General features: G+C 44.0%; 5 protein-coding genes across 5 annotated transcripts; 3 read left to right on the top strand and 2 right to left on the bottom strand.

The window, feature by feature from the left end:
- The first annotated feature begins 1,679 nt into the window (after window positions 1-1,679).
- BCIN_14g02740 (hypothetical protein) lies at window positions 1,680-4,228 on the top strand. Its single transcript, XM_024697125.1, has 3 exons — window positions 1,680-1,737; window positions 1,793-1,972; window positions 2,041-4,228. The coding sequence occupies exons 2-3, from the start codon at window positions 1,826-1,828 to the stop codon at window positions 4,147-4,149; spliced, it is 2,256 nt and encodes a 751-aa protein (XP_024552939.1). The 5' UTR covers window positions 1,680-1,737; window positions 1,793-1,825; the 3' UTR covers window positions 4,150-4,228.
- Window positions 4,229-6,007: 1,779 nt separating this feature from the next.
- Bcrvs167 lies at window positions 6,008-8,075 on the bottom strand. The gene is made up of 3 exons (XM_024697124.1): window positions 7,638-8,075; window positions 6,317-7,568; window positions 6,008-6,260 (listed from the first exon to the last, which is right to left on the bottom strand). The coding sequence occupies exons 1-3, from the start codon at window positions 7,671-7,673 to the stop codon at window positions 6,238-6,240; spliced, it is 1,311 nt and encodes a 436-aa protein (XP_024552938.1). The 5' UTR covers window positions 7,674-8,075; the 3' UTR covers window positions 6,008-6,237.
- A 528-nt stretch (window positions 8,076-8,603) lies between these two features.
- Window positions 8,604-10,623, top strand: Bcnfs1. The gene is made up of 3 exons (XM_024697123.1): window positions 8,604-8,942; window positions 9,001-9,824; window positions 10,019-10,623. Exons 1-3 carry the CDS (start codon window positions 8,651-8,653, stop codon window positions 10,439-10,441), a joined length of 1,539 nt encoding a protein of 512 aa, XP_024552937.1. The 5' UTR covers window positions 8,604-8,650; the 3' UTR covers window positions 10,442-10,623.
- Window positions 10,624-11,998: 1,375 nt separating this feature from the next.
- BCIN_14g02710 (hypothetical protein) lies at window positions 11,999-14,154 on the bottom strand. Its single transcript, XM_024697122.1, has 3 exons — window positions 13,981-14,154; window positions 13,879-13,930; window positions 11,999-13,826 (listed from the first exon to the last, which is right to left on the bottom strand). Exons 1-3 carry the CDS (start codon window positions 14,005-14,007, stop codon window positions 12,130-12,132), a joined length of 1,776 nt encoding a protein of 591 aa, XP_024552936.1. The 5' UTR covers window positions 14,008-14,154; the 3' UTR covers window positions 11,999-12,129.
- Window positions 14,155-14,338: 184 nt separating this feature from the next.
- On the top strand, window positions 14,339-15,927 carry BCIN_14g02700 (hypothetical protein). The gene is made up of 2 exons (XM_001551223.2): window positions 14,339-14,836; window positions 14,890-15,927. The coding sequence occupies exons 1-2, from the start codon at window positions 14,530-14,532 to the stop codon at window positions 15,369-15,371; spliced, it is 789 nt and encodes a 262-aa protein (XP_001551273.1). The 5' UTR covers window positions 14,339-14,529; the 3' UTR covers window positions 15,372-15,927.
- Window positions 15,928-16,004: the final 77 nt, after the last annotated feature.

The following is a 16,004-nucleotide window of genomic DNA, read 5'->3' as shown; positions in this document are numbered from 1 at the left end:
CCTTTTTCTTTGGTCCCTTCAACAGGGGTTTTCGTTACCTAATCACTCTGCCACCGAGGCGATGGTCACGTGCAAACTACATCGCAAAAAATCAGAGTGGAGCAGCGTTTCTCACTGGCCACTCCACTGAACTCCGCTGTCACATCGTCCTTTGCACGTATAAATTCCGTCACTATAGCGAAATAGGAAAGTACAGTCTGTTCCTCTGGACGCATTAATAAGCCTACACGTGACTTGGTTCTCCGAGACTGAGCTCACAAGTTAAATGCTGAATTTATATGCCATGATCTTCTTGAAATCTTCTTGGAATCGTTCGAATGCTTTTCTGCTTATTGTTTTCATCACAACGACATATCGCTCGAGGAAACCCCACCGGCCCCTCAATTCCAAAGATCTAAATGAGCTGGAATCATATAGTGAAGGTCGGCAAGAAGCTAAGGTTGACAGCATGAGAAACCTCGCTTTCGAAAGACGATGCTATTCACATGTTCATACATCACTAAGTAGAGATGCCACTATCGATACTGTTCGCGCACGCTTGGAAAGAGTTTTGTCAGTTGCGAGACCATCCTTGTTTTGACACCAACAAAGAGCAAATTCCAAGGTCCTTTTTGAAACTCCTTCCATCTTCTGAATTCCGAGCTTCTTCTTGGCGACGCAACTCAATCCGACCGATTTTGTTCTTGTCCCAGATCTGTGTTGATTGTGGGTTTTGGATAAGTTTCTTATCATCACACCGCCTCTCAAACTATTGGATAAGATGGTCATTTTGAGCCTCAATTGTACTCTACCCTACCCCACTTTCCTTGGGTGACTTATTTCATTGTTGTATTTCCATCCGAATCTGACCAATTAAACTGATGTTGGCTCTTCCAACCTGTTAGAATTGAGGCTCAACAGATAACTACACCATCCCAACATGTTACTTTGTTATATATCCGAAATTGTACAGAGGCACAACCGAAAATTGCAGGTATGCAGGTCAAACTCAATTCGTGCCGTACCACACATCACTTGGCTAGTGTAATGCACTGTTTCCTGCGGCTCAGATTACATGCTCGTGCTTACCCCATGCATTCCTACTAGATGAGGCAACGAGATGCCTCGCGGGTACTTTCACTAAAGCGACACTCCATCATGTGTGCGTACATGTGTGTGGATATACGTTCCATTTTACATATTTAGGGCCCGTTTTACCGCAGGATATCGAAAGAACAGTAGACTTGGCCATATGACCGATTTTCGCCCGATTTCCGAGAAACTTGTAATTTTGCGAGTGAAGAAGCTGGGGACATACGGAAAGAGCAAAGAGCCTCAGGACAGGGTAGAACCTTAGCATGTATTTTACCGAAGAATATGAAGGATGATCGCCTTTTAGATTATCGTTGCAATCGATCGACCCTAGGCCTGCAACTAATACCTGGGTATTCAACCTAGTTAAATTAAGAACGATGTATCATGAGGCTCTTGTAGCGTGTGCGCGATTTTTGTGTACTTCATGCCTCCTTATGGAATGGTTGCAATACACTTATAATGTCACTACAATAACAAATCCCGAGCCTCTCGTATGATACGAGTCGTATCACGCTGATGAGGCTCTTCTTGAGCACGCTTTATAAAAAGTCCACAAAGGCGGGCACAGTCTCCTTGCAAGCCCATCAACAGTCTTCTTCTCTCCAGATAAAAAAAAACATCTTTCTTTATTCCGACCCTTTAAGATTCGTGCACAATTTGCATGTATGTATCAATTGCCCTATTGTGCTCGGGTCAAAAGCTAATATTGGTTGCGCAGCTAGAATTCTTAGCGCCTTCGCAGAAATATCTGATGTTTAATCTGCTCTCCCTTCCATATGAAGTCCTATCCAATATTATAGCAAACATCAATTTCGACGATGTTTTCAATTTGGGCCTCTCTTGCAAAGCGTTGAAGTACTTACTTACCGAGGAAAGCATATGCAGACTAATTGTACAAGTAAGCTACCTGCTTCGTCATTAACATGACTGTGCGTGCCACGTAGGTGGCTGACAAAGACTGTATAGAATAAGATACCCTTTTGCAATGAAGCGTTGTCAAATAAGTACACTGCTGGTCTTAGTGCATCGGCTCTTCGGAGAGTTGCGAAAAGGCGAGAGGCTTTCGCTACTGCCAACCCGTACTCAGTAGCAACAATTGGTTTTGGGGATGCATATCTTTATTGCAAAGGTGTCTTGTGCTATACTCTCGATGACCAACTAAGAGTCTTGAATCTCCATGATTCGGCGTGTCGTGAAGCCGTTGTCAGCATTCCAGGAATGCTGAGGAGTGCTATCTCGGAAAATGCTTGCAATACTAAAGGTGTATTCCAGTTGTTGTATTGTTCAGACAGTATAATCTCATGTGTTTACAAAACATCGGGCCTAGATGCAAATTCGTGGCTCATTGCATTCAGCATTGAGACTAGTGAAGTTCTTGTTGTGAGAGAATTGGACTCTGTAGAGAGATTATTTGTTCGCCATGATGCTCAATATCTCTACTATGGTACGCATTCTGAATTGGGCTCGGACAATCACAAAAAATGGATAATACGTGGCTACAATCTCACCAAAAGAGAATGGTTCGACCAAAAAGTCCGCCTTTCAGATATGGTAGGGTCGGAAATCGGATCAACTGTCTGTTTTGAGTTTGATAACGGCTACTTCTATGCTCTCTCAAATCAGACATCGTTTGAAGTGGAGGAGATAGACTGGACCTCATTCTATCATTGCATCAGATTTCCCCTCGCTTCCCCCTGTGAAGAGCTGACCGAGAAAACCAAGAATCACAGTATGTGGCGGCGTCAACACGAGGAAGGTCCCATCGATGACCGATGGACTAACCTTCGACTTGATACAGATGAGAATACTGGAGAACTCAGAATAATTGAGTCTCGAAAGGAGTGGTATCATGGAGCAAGCAGAAGCCAGCGCACCTACTATACTACCCCTATTGTTTTCCCGTCAACTTTTTACGATACGGATGATGATCTATATTTTGCGGCCGACGCATCTTTTTCTTCAGTAGCAACAGCGGCTTGCTCGGTTATTTCAGCTGGCTCATCTTCATCCACAAATACACAGTCAAGTACCTCGGAGGATTGCAGCAGCTACGCTAGTCGCGATCTAAGTGCTTACCCCGACGATCCTCTTCTACGACTACTTCGGAAAGACGACAATCCAAATTATATGCCTTCACAAAAGAGACTCCCCCAATTTATCCACCCAGGCCACGATGGTTCAACTAATCAAACATTTACACTCGCCAAATCCCGACTTCGATATTACGACTCCTCTTCGTCCACATTTCTTGACGTCGTGGATGACCCTCTTCCTACAGATTGGCAAGAAAATCAAAGATTACGACTTCGCGTCGGATCCCGAACAATCGGTCCACCCCTCGTTCACCCTCCCGACCACCCCTCTAAAGCTGGACTTCTGTGCTCACCAACTGATGTTGAAGATGCCCTGAGCCAAATGTACAAGCAATCAGATATTACATACTGGCCCCCGGCACAAGATCCCGAAGTAGCAAATGAATCCTTGGATGAACTTTACAAGCTGTTAAATCCGCCCTCGCATCTCGGTAACGTGGAAGGCACCGCCGACGAGAGAAGTCTAGTGTATGTAACAGGGGGGTACGGTAGTCCTCAGGCTATTATCTTTGTGAGTTTCGATCCGGCAATCAAGTTAGCAGGGCTGAAGAGGTGGGGTGGTATGACGAGGAAGGGGGTGGGTGAGGGGCCGCATATTGATGGGAGGGCTAATGGTCATACGTTTGATGTTAGTGCGCAGGTAGAGGACACAGGTCTGCGCGATCCTCAGATGATGTGTGGGGATATAATGGAATCAGACGTGACAATTGGAATTGTCCGAAAAGGAAAAGGCAAAGAAACGGAAACAGAAGCAGAAAAGTGCTCACACAAGACGGCAACAGCCGGAGCTGCTGATGCAAGTGGTCATACATATTTCAACACACATGAAACGCCTGATTCTTCTACTGCAAAGGCATCATGGATGTGGCACGAGAAAGCCATGTATCAAGACATTGGGCTAGGATATTATTTTGGAAAGGACCGAAAACCGGCAGTTGTTAACGGTGGGGAAAAAGGGAGGCATACTCTTTTCACTTCTTAGTTCATATCTAGGGGCGTTCACTACTGGCGTACATCATACTCTATACATATCTAATGCGCATTCCTATTTCGATAATACACACATTAACTTCCGTCTTTGCATGTTGAGTATGCAGCGTCTTGAAGAAAGATTATTAAACCAAATCATGTTCTAAACGCAGATGGCGGAATCTGTAGCTGTGCATATCGCATCATGGATCTCGGTGAGTATATAAACGTTGTATGAGGGGTAAAAGCCATGTTTCTTCCACGACACGCGGCATACTAGCGCTAGCATTGCACATATACCGGGCGAGGCAAACAAAAGCAGGTCGTGTTGCGAAGATGCCGGGACACCGTTTCTCGATCCATCTAGCATGCCCGCAGACATTCATCCTGTCATCTATACTTAGCTAACCGAACCAGAATATTCTATAATACCCCCCTCCTTTCCCCTCGCTCCACTGTCGTCTAAACGTTACATCCTAATGTCTTAATCGTGCACATGGATACAGCCGCATCGTACATACCATGTTTTTTTTTTCTTCTAATGTCAAGGCAGATTTTGCCTGCATTGTCTATCCTCACGTGCGAGACGTGAAGAACATCCGACTGCGTCCCTAGGGAACTAGCTCACATGTCCACGTTCCGAACCAAGCGTGTCTATACTCATAATCATGCTCAAGATTTCCATCGATTCGTACACAAGAAGCTAGGCAGTATATGCACACAAGAAACCCGCAATTTGATACTCCATAGAAACCGGGCGCAAAAACTGCTCAGCTTACGTGCGTATTTATCTCCGCGCTCGTGGTGTATGGTCGATGACCTCCGGAAAGAGGGATATTCCCGATGAGTATTTGAAGATGGAAATACGAGTTTAATTATGATTGATATGATCAGATACTCCACGAAGAGCTATCATAGTGAGCTACCCCTCACCCACCCACGCATCTATAACACTCACTCGAAACTCCAATCGCAACACTTATTAATTTCTCCGCGCACACGACGACTAATCGACCAGGACTAGGTGTTGTAATCGGTGAGCAGATGTAGAAGTTCGGAAAGTAGGGGTTTATGCAGGTAGAGAGTGGTGGCCAAGACCCGACCCAACCCAACAAGGCTGTGTGAGGCTCACTACCTGTATGTGCATAATCTTCATCTACTCATCACATCACACTAACCACTAATCAGCACCCCATCCCATTCTTCTTCATCTTCGTCTTCCCATTCAGCCTCCGTCGATTTATGGAAAAATGAAGCAAAACAAAATAAAACAGTTTCAGTGTATCATATCATATCATATCCAATCTAAAGATATCACGGGTTATCTACAGCTTAGCTTAATCACACACACACACACACACACACACACAGTACACAAGACGCCAATTATCCACAGACCGAGTATATGTGTACCTAACACACAATGCATACTTATTTATATACCTTTACTCATTCGTACCACACACACACACTGCAGACCTACGTTTTAGTTTCAAATGAAAAACATGTTTCCCGCATATGTATATCATATCATATCAAATCATGCTGTGTAGCCGTATTCCGTGTGTTCCACATTCTCACTTACACAACACGAATGACCGAGCCGAGATTGATCTTGTACAATTAATGCATGTGCCGATGGCGGGTAAGATGCCCGTGAAAGAATTCTGACTCGGTTAACTTGTGTGACAGGTATGCTCTTGGCCGCTCTTGTTTGAGGCTATTCAATGCAATTAGGGGCCGAAGTACTTCCCGTAATTCTAGCATCTTCTCGAGTATATTGATGCTGCTCAAAAGGCCTCAAGCAGAAAGATGTCATATCAGCCAAGAAGGCTTGATCACAAAATCTCAATTCATTCATCAGAAAGCAAGCATCGTATTAGTTATTTGGTATGTAAGTACATGCTCAGATCCACACCCGCGTCTTTATCCGTCGATTCCTCTGCTCCGAAGTCCTACTCCGATGCACCGTGTTGTTCTTCAAGTAAAAATTGTTACTTGTCTAAATGCGCAATCCCAAAAGGTCCCCGAGAATATGATGATTCAAAAGTTTTGCCATGTAAGGGTATTGATAAGAATTATTGTTCTCAGACTTATAATCTTAATTGACTTTGACATAGTTCCCTGGATTTTGGTGTTAATTTGGGCAATGGATTCGAGAACGATATGGAAAAACTTACCAGGGAATTGCCCTTGTTTTCCGTGAATTTTCCCAATCCACCATTCGTTCTCATTACTAGTTCTTGTCACAATCTCAATTGTCTCTCCAGCACCGAAGCTCAAATCGCCCTCTGCCTGTGCTTCATAATCATACAGTGCGGTAGCAGTCTCCGCAGGTGGCGCACCGCTAAGCCTCGATGGCTTCGGTTTCGGTGGTGGAGGTGCCGCCTTTTTCGCTTTCGCGGCAGCACCCCATGAACTACCTGTCGACGCTGATCGCATCACGCTGTTACCAGGATTCGTAGGAGATAACATCGAAGAATAAGGCGGTGGTGGCTTTTCCGATGATTGGAAGTCAGTGGATGCGCGGCGGCTTGGAGACGTAGTCAGCGCTGTGGATGTAGATGGCTTGTTCTCTATGGCAAGACGGTTGGGTCCGCCGAGAGCAAGAGGTTTTGGTGGACGTCTGGCTCCCGTCGTCTTGAACTTCACAATGGAAAGTGCTTCTGCCTGGTCTCGGATATCGCCTCGTTTAGCCTCGAAACCTTCCTCGATATCGAGCTGGAGATTAAAGTATCCAATATCACATCCTTGCATCCTCTCATGTAGGGTATAAAAGACGTTCAGCTGCATATAGTAAAACGATTGAAACAATGGACGAATGAACTCGCGCTCCAACGTAAAAAGTTTAGGTAACTCGTCCTTCAAGAGATCATTGTAATAATTGAACTCCTGAGTTGCTTGTTCAACGTCATTCTCCGCTTTATACATGGCTTTCTCATCCTTCAAATTCTTCTCTTTCTTGTCTTGTAGTTTCTTGAGTGTTGCTCGATGTCTGTCATAATCTAATTGCTTGTGTTGGCGTTTGAGCGCAGTTTTCCTGATCACCTTGATAATCTCTAATAATTCATCGGCAGGTCGAATCACTCTTGTCTCAATCATTTCCAGCTCTGGTTGCAGAGTCGCCAAGAGGTCCTTGCAAATTTCTTCGTATTCTTCGCATGCCCTGATTCCCTCCGGATTCCCTTCTTGAACCAGGGAATCCGGATCGGACATCCTTCCTGAAATTGGTTTGTATATTTCGGCGATCGCTTTGGAGAATTCAATCTGATGGTTCATCATGCCGTTAATAGCTTCAAAGTATTTTTTACTCTCATCGTGCAGCTTTTTCGTCTCGGTTTCCAGCTCCTGGAAGCGCCGTTCCGCATCGATATAAACGGCATCTTTTGTTTGTTCCCCTAGATTGAACTTGGCTTTGAACGTTTGAGGCGCCTGTCAATCAGTCAGTCAAATGTGCAAGAAACCCCGCGATCCGGCCTGATAGTCTTCAGTCATACTCACTCTGACCAGGGATTTTTGAAAGCCCTTGAAGGACATTTCCCAATATTAGCTTCAAAATCTACCAAGAAAGGCCCAGTGTAAGATTTCTGGAGTGATTAAGAGGAGCTTATGTTTGTAGAGTTGTGTGTTTGTTGTGATGGGTTGTGATGTTTAAAGTAGAAAGATGCCTCTGGTGGTATTTCAGGGTTGTTTTCTGTAGTACAGACGATGACGAGGAGTGGCTGAGCAGATCTTGTTGACGGTCTCTATCAGCCCCGATATGCTTGGTATTTTAATATGAGTAGGAAGAAGGATGCACAATTGACCACGGCTGATAAAACCTAGCAATGGAAGACGGGTAGGTCGACAATAGGTAGCAATAACACGAGAGGTATATGAAGGTATTCCCAGGTCTAATATGTCCAAGTGTAGGAAGAAAACTTGCTTTGGGGCGCATTCAAAGTCAAAATGTTCGTGAATTGGATTTAAGGAATCGTCGGATCGTTTGCATCAACTCACATGGGGGGGGCATACACGGCATTCTCAACAAGCATGGGCCTTTCGGTGCCAGGGTAAGACGGAATGCACAAAAGGTTTATGAAGTCATCCAAATTTTGATGATAGTTATGCAAGCGCCTTGTATTACGGGCTGCCACTGCTGACTGCCACTTTGGGATTTTATTACTCATCAAGCAATCGCATCTATTCTCCAATCTTGATTGGTTGTCTCTTCAAAGAACAGATCGAAATCATTCTTTCCTGCCTCATATCTGTGGCGAAAGCGCTCATTGATCCGATGTCCCGCGCCCGTTCTTTGTGACAAAAGCTGGCCAATGACATTGCATCTTTCTTTCAGTTCTCGGTGATTTGTAAGGCCGCACGGAGTTATGACGAAACCTAGTACAAAGAGAGTTTAGCTTTATTTTAATCCGTTAGAATTTCAAATTCGAAAGTCTCCAAATAAGAAGCTCAATAATCCCCCTCTGTGGAATCGCCTTCCACTTTGATATCATCAAATCCACCAGTTATCATTCATGATAATGTCGAGTCTGGCTTCAAAATCATTGAGGCAGGCCTCGCGCCTTTGCTTAAAGCAATCGTCACCAGCTGCTGGACTGCTGAGAAGCTCTGCGTTTGCTCGGGTGGCGTCCACATCAAGGAGGGGTTATGTTTCCGAGACGAAAAAGGATAGCGCTCAAGTTACTGTTGATACTGCGATTCGATCGGAACAGAAAGCTTTCTTTGAAGAGACTGGCAAACACGCTCAGGATCAATCCATATCTGGAGCTTCTGTAAATGCCGATGCGATGATGAGTCCTATGGCTGGTAATTGCCCCTCGCATGAAATTTTTGTATGTGAAGAAGCTTAACTGACATCGTTTAGGTGTGCTTAAGCAAGCTACTGTCATGGATGAAGGCAGCAGACCAATTTACTTAGATATGCAAGCTACCACTCCATTAGACCCACGAGTACTGGATAAGATGCTACCGTTCTATACCGGCTTATACGGCAACCCACATTCGAGGACTCATGCTTATGGTTGGGAAACCGACACAGCGACGGAAGAAGCAAGAGAACACATTGCTACACTGATTGGAGCTGACCCCAAAGAGATCATTTTCACAAGCGGAGCTACTGAAAGTAATAACATGAGTGTCAAGGGTGTAGCGAGGTTCTTTGGCAGGGCGGGAAAGAAGAGGCATATCATCACAACTCAAACAGAGCACAAATGTGTATTGGATAGTTGTAGGCATTTGCAAGACGAAGGTTTTGAGGTTACATATCTACCAGTGCAGAAAAGCGGCCTGGTTGATATGGCTGAACTTGAAGCCGCTATTCGACCCGAGACAGCCCTTGTCAGTATTATGGCAGTCAACAATGAAATCGGTGTCATCCAACCGCTTGAAGAAATAGGTAAACTCTGCCGCTCAAAGAAGGTCTTCTTCCACACCGATGGTGCCCAAGCTGTTGGTAAGATTCCTTTGGATGTCAACGCGATGAATATTGATTTGATGTCAATTTCATCTCATAAGATCTATGGACCAAAAGGTATCGGCGCATGTTACGTACGCAGAAGACCTAGGGTCAGACTTGACCCAATCATTAGTGGAGGTGGACAAGAGAGAGGTTTGAGAAGTGGTACTCTCGCGCCTGCGTTGGTGGTAGGCTTTGGTGAAGCTTGCCGCATCGCAAAGGAGGAGCTAAATGTAAGCTTCAATATTTCTTTCCTTAATTTTGCTTACATGATGACCTACTTTACATATGCATGGCTTTCCTAGTGGCCTCCTTGCTTGCAAGTTGAGGCTTCTTTGACGACTCACAGTACCTTGTCTGATTTAGCTACTCAATTATTTAAATTGCAGTAATCAATGAAGTTGAATTTATGCTGACAATACAATAGTATGACCATGCTCGCGTCAAAAAGCTTTCGGACAGACTCCTCAAGGGCCTCCTCGCAATGGAGCACACCACTCAAAACGGCGACCCAGACCATTTCTATCCAGGATGCGTGAATGTCTCTTTCGCTTATGTCGAAGGAGAATCTCTTTTGATGGCACTTAAGGATATTGCTCTTTCATCAGGAAGTGCTTGTACATCTGCCTCCCTCGAACCCAGTTACGTCCTCCGGGCACTCGGTAGCAGTGATGAGAGTGCACACAGTAGTATCAGATTTGGTATTGGACGCTTCACAACTGAGTCTGAAATTGATTACGTCTTGAAAGCAGTCGAAAACCGAGTCACATTCCTACGAGAGTTGAGTCCACTTTGGGAGCTCGTCCAGGAAGGTATTGCTTTGGACAGTATTGAGTGGAGTCAGCATTAAATTTTTGCTAAGAATTAAATGAAATTTGGCGGGGTATTGGCGTTTTGTGATATCACTTCAGCGGGATGGAGGCTCTTTTGGGTGTAACATAGCGAATGATTGGGCGAAAATCTCACCCTCCATGTATACCGATTAAATGATAATGAATGCAACAATAGCATATCGAATTTAAGTGCATCTCACCTTTGAGATAGATTACTTTTGAAAAAAAAAAAAAAAAAATACATCACCACGTCCTTGTCGTCTTGAGAGGTCTTGTGAACTATATAATGGATGTACGCATGTATGTCTCACGACAGACAGTACAATACAAATGTTTGAGCCAATGAGGAACATCCACCTTTTCCCCTTTCCCCTCCCTCCCTCTCTCCCTAGCCCTAAATTTTCTAACCGAACACGCCAACCAAGCTCGCCAAGTGAATGCCCAAGTAGATCCACATCTCAGATTCTCAACCCCACCACGCAGTGAATCAAATCCCCACTTTCTGTCTGACTTTTAGAATCTCTCCACTTGTTCTTCAAATTTTAGACACAGAGTAGACTGCTCACCTCTCCCTCTCGTGCAATCATCTAGTCCCCCAATCGTGAGTGGAGAAGCTTCTATGAAGATGTCTATCTATCTTATCTCATAACAAAACGAAGCAAAATAAATAAACAACAAAATAGATGGGCCTAATCCGGGATCGAACCGGAGACCTCTTACAATTTAGATTGGATAACCCAAAGCAAGAATTCTACCACTGAACTATCAGGCCGAGGAGGAAGATGCTAGTCTCTTTTGATAGAGGAGGATGGCTGTGTAGTGATATGAAATAGAGGCTAAATGGGTGGTTGGGTGGGTGGAGAGATGGATGGAAGTGGTTTAGCTAATTTAGTGTGGCTAAAGCACGAAGTACATACATATCGTACAGGATGTATAGATACTACAGTACGGTATAGGACAGAAAAGTCCAAGATGTAATGTTGTGTATATATAGAATTGGATGCTTAATTTCCTGTCTCGTAGGTACTAGATAGGTAATTTTCATGGGATCTCTCTCTAATAGTCCGTTCTGGATGTGTACATTGATTGTGATTTATTAATTAATTTTCTATCATCCCCTCTTTCCTGAGATCTCTTCATTTGTATCTTTGGTGTGAGATGGGGAATTTGATAATACTAATCAAAATTAAGTACTCGTAGAAGGGAGGGAAAGGGGGGAGTGTATTTATATACGTGTGTGTATGTGTATATATGTGTGTGTATATTTATGAAGCGGAGAGCCGAGATTCATGATTGAGTGATAGGTAGATCAATTGATCAGAATGGGGATATATATATACATATACCCAGAAAACAGACATGAAGTAAATTTTCGCAATTGTCTACGTTGGTTCTATAGGTTTTGTAGGTAGCATATCATGCGGTAGAATGTCGAACTTCAACAGCTTTAGAAATATGAAAATCTCCAATCTCCATATCTTTAGCGAAGCTCTATCTCGAAGATCGACTTTTAGGGGGCATGATAGTGAACGTTTGGAATATGATAAAAGGGAATAGTACAATTGTAAATGCTTCAACCAATTTATTAAATTTTCGATTTTTTCAGTTTTTAGTTTTTTACAATTAAGTGTTCGGTTTCTATACCTTCGGTATCCCTCTCATCCCTCTCCCAATTTTCACATTGGAAAAGATTTGATAATTTACATCAAGTCAAAAATTCCACCAACGTTCCCAGCATATCCTTCACCAATTTCTCCTCGCCGTCTCCCTCTTCATCTGCTCCTACTAGGGTATCTAGCTGCTCTTGTATCGTCTCCTTCAATAAATCTAACCCCTCATCTCTCTCCGCTAATAGTTCCCGAATCTTTTTTTCCGCTCCTGCATCCTCCGCCACTAACCATGCCAAAATAACATCAACAGTCTGCAAACAAAATAATCCCACATCCATCCTCCTCGACAACCATTCGTCCGCCATCTCTTCTCTTTCTTCCGCGCCAAGTCGCGTTTGTTCTTTGCGAATTTCCGTATCTACAGCTGATACCCGCGCTGCATAGTCTCGACGAAGTTTCACAAGCTTGCCTATCTTTTCATAGTCTTTCTCAACGAACTTTGCAAGCGTACGAATCCGACCAGCTTGATTAGCAGGCAGAAGACGCAGTAGACTTGAGAATATCCCTAGTGAATGTTCGATGGTTTGACCGTCAATTTTCTTCATGAACATTCCGAATACTACTTTGAGACCCGCTGCCTCTACTAGCTTTTCACAAACTTCTGCGCCAGATTGTCCTCCCAATGCATGATCTAATAGCCTGAGTGCGCGTGATTTACTCATTTTGCCCTCTTTGACCATAATTAAACAGAGTTCGACGCCTTCTGCTTCAACAAACTTTTGTTTTCCTTCTGGTTCATCAACACAGCAGGTTAAAGAGTCGAACACATTTTCCACGAATTCTTCTTCTTCGGTTCCTTTGATAGGGTCGCGTTTTCTGTAGGCTGCCAATATTTGAAGTAGGAGATCGACACCGTCTAGTTCGCAAAGCTTCCGTCGATTCAGTGAAGATGATTGAAGGAGAATTGCCATGACTTCTGCCGAGTATTGCTTGTTCTGGCTCACTGGCGACTCTTTTTTCGGTATTCGATTCAGTAACCAATTTAGTATGTTTGTCTCCTGGCCAATCTTTTCTGCAAGCGTTATTCTCGATGCCAAATTTTCCAACACAGACAATGCATGGTATACACCACTCCTATCCGACTCATTGCTTTCATTGAACCTCGCAAAATTCGAAACCAACAGATCTAATAAATCTGCCTCGATCATAGCATCCACAATTTGATTCCACTGTTCTTGTTCGGCCTCCACGTCTTCGTCCGTAAGTTCGCTGATAATCTCCACGGCACCAATCGCAATGTCTGTATTTTCGTGCGCCAGTAACCCAACCAAGCTTCCAACGCAACCTAGCCTCGCAAATTCTCCATATAATTCAGGGTGCTCTGATAGAATACTAAGAGCTTTGATGTCTGCATCCAGGTCCGCTTCGCTCCCCATAAACTTCTGTGGATCGCTTTCAAATTTAGCTCTCAATTCCGCGTTCTTCGTGATCTTCTTCTCAAAGTTCAGGGCCATCTTTCGCAACCACGCCGAATCGATTTTCTCAGGAACAATCTCTGCGCCTTCTTGTCCATCCATATAATCTAATATTTCAGATTCATCTTTCGTGATGCCACCACCGAAAAATCGACCCTCTTCATCGTCCGGAATATCTGGTCCATAGTCTTCTTCGTCGTCATCAGGCGGAGCGGAAGGTCCAGCTTCTACATCATCATCCTCTTCTACTGCCGGTTGTTTGCCATTGCTCTTCGCATGGCCGTTCGAGGACAATTTCGCGGATTTGTAGATTTCATCTAATGGATTGCTTAGCAATGAGTTGGGGTACGAAAGAGGAGGGTTGCTAACTTGGATCTCGAGTAGGCTCTGATTTGCGCTTATGGCTGGGTAAAGCTGGCTTCTACGGAAAGTTAGACGGGACAACATGGGCCTAGGACAATATATGCGCACCTTGAACAAATCATCAATGCTTGACATTGTAACGGATGAGCTCAGCTCGAGGCTGCACGTTTGTGGGTGTTTGTCCCTGCGATTGTGATACGGTAAGGATCGCAGGCGTGTGTAAGATACGATTCTCGAAGGATTGGACGTGATAGGGTTCGATGGAGTTATTGTGGAATTGTCATTGAAATTTATGGTTTGTTTAACTCATTCAATTGAGAACTTATAAGTTTTGGAGCTCCTTGAGCTTAACCTAGGCCTTGCTTAGTCATTGCTTTTTTCATAAGGCTGACTGGACTTCACGTCATCCTTTTGACCTTGATACTGCTTATAATGACCTTTGTTGCATTTTCACCTTATCCACCGCGGGGAATAACTTTTCCAAGTTAAAACGAATGTGGGTGATTAGTTATCTAATTTCTGATCTTAAACTCTTACCACTAAAAAATACCCAGTTTTGGCTCGAAATTCTTGGATTGGCCATACATTTATAGAATTGCCTTTTGATATACCTAACTCGTTTGGTAAACTGGGATTCACCGAATCAGTTCAATAGACATGGATCTTTCAGAATCAGGAGGGTTCTTTCCAGATGCTCTTCCCTCCCCCTCCCCAAGCACTACTTCGGTCAGCTCCACCTCATCCAATTTACCACAGCCACGTGCGAAACCTCTTCGTGCCGGATCAGCAAAAGAGCAAGCTGCAAGGCGCTATGTTGAAAACAGACTACTTCACATCTCGAGACGATACACTAGAAAATTTGAGGAGCCCGAAGAAGGAGATTCGGTAGTTGGCTATGTAAGTATGAAGGAGGTAGCTAAGGACCTTTCCGAGATAATAGATGTGCTATGGCTCTCAAGTACACGTACGTACCTTCACTTGAATATGATCCTCGAAATCTTAGACTGACTGGAATAGCGAATTTGCAAATTCCGTATTTGCTAAATGTGGCTCTGGTAATGACTACATATCCCACCAAATTCCCTCCAGCACCGGTTGCAACCTTTGCTGTTTTGAGAAAACTGGATCATGCATTTGCTAGCTTACTGAGAGGAGAAGACTCGATCACTGGAGAGACTTTACCGGGATTTCTAGCGGGTAGGAGAGCGGGGATGAGCCAGACTGATATGGTTAGATGCAGAAGTATAGTCGAAGATACAAGAGTGATGATCGTAGACGTCATGAGTAAGGAAGCTGAACCAGAGCCCGAACCTGAGAGTGGTGTCGAGGATGATGTCAACAATGAGCCCGAAGGTATGAATCTAGACGAGGACGACTCAGAATACGATAATGATGAGCTCGCCATGGACATTGCCAGAGTTTATGAGGCAACAATGATGGAGCTCGGCGAAAGGCTAGAAAGTGGTCCCAACATTGGAATCGGGCACAACGATTCATGAATAAAACAAAACTCACATTCACGAGAGGTTATTAGGGCAAACTCGGACAAATCCTACTGAGCCAAATTAGCCAAACTATCAAAGACGTGAGGACCTGCCCCGAAACAGCGATACTTTTCATCGACAAGAGTTCCCATCGAATGAAGATATGCTTCTTCTACATTTGTGTCCATGGATGTGGAAAGTCAAAGGACATAGTATATAGTTGGCCATATGAACTACCTTCGAAGACTCTCATATTCGAAAGAGTGCAGGAGCATGCTGACTAATGCCACGGCGATGATTCGCCATGCATCTTAATAGTTCGAGGATGGGATTTTGAGGAGGAAGGGAAGATTGCAAAGGTCCCTAACGAGAAAGAAGCCATCAATGCGGTGTTTATGGATCTCGGAAATGAAGAAATGAGAAAAATCATCAATCTATGCGGCCATAGGGCCTTACACAACAATGTCAGTCTCCTGTGTTCAGGAGCCTGTACTTTACTTATAACAACAATCGACTTCATTCGAATCCATCCTATTAGCGTCATTCAATGTGTATCTTGACCGCAAGCTTACCTACTTACATCACTGTGTGTCAATTGCTCATCTGTGATATATACCTAAGATAAAAGCTCTGTATCGACTAGCACAA

This window comes from Botrytis cinerea, chromosome 14 (genome assembly GCF_000143535.2).
Source record: "Botrytis cinerea B05.10 chromosome 14, complete sequence".
Lineage (NCBI taxonomy): Eukaryota > Fungi > Ascomycota > Leotiomycetes > Helotiales > Sclerotiniaceae > Botrytis > Botrytis cinerea.
Note: the sequence above shows the minus strand (reverse complement) of the source record. Positions and strands in the feature narration are given on the sequence as shown.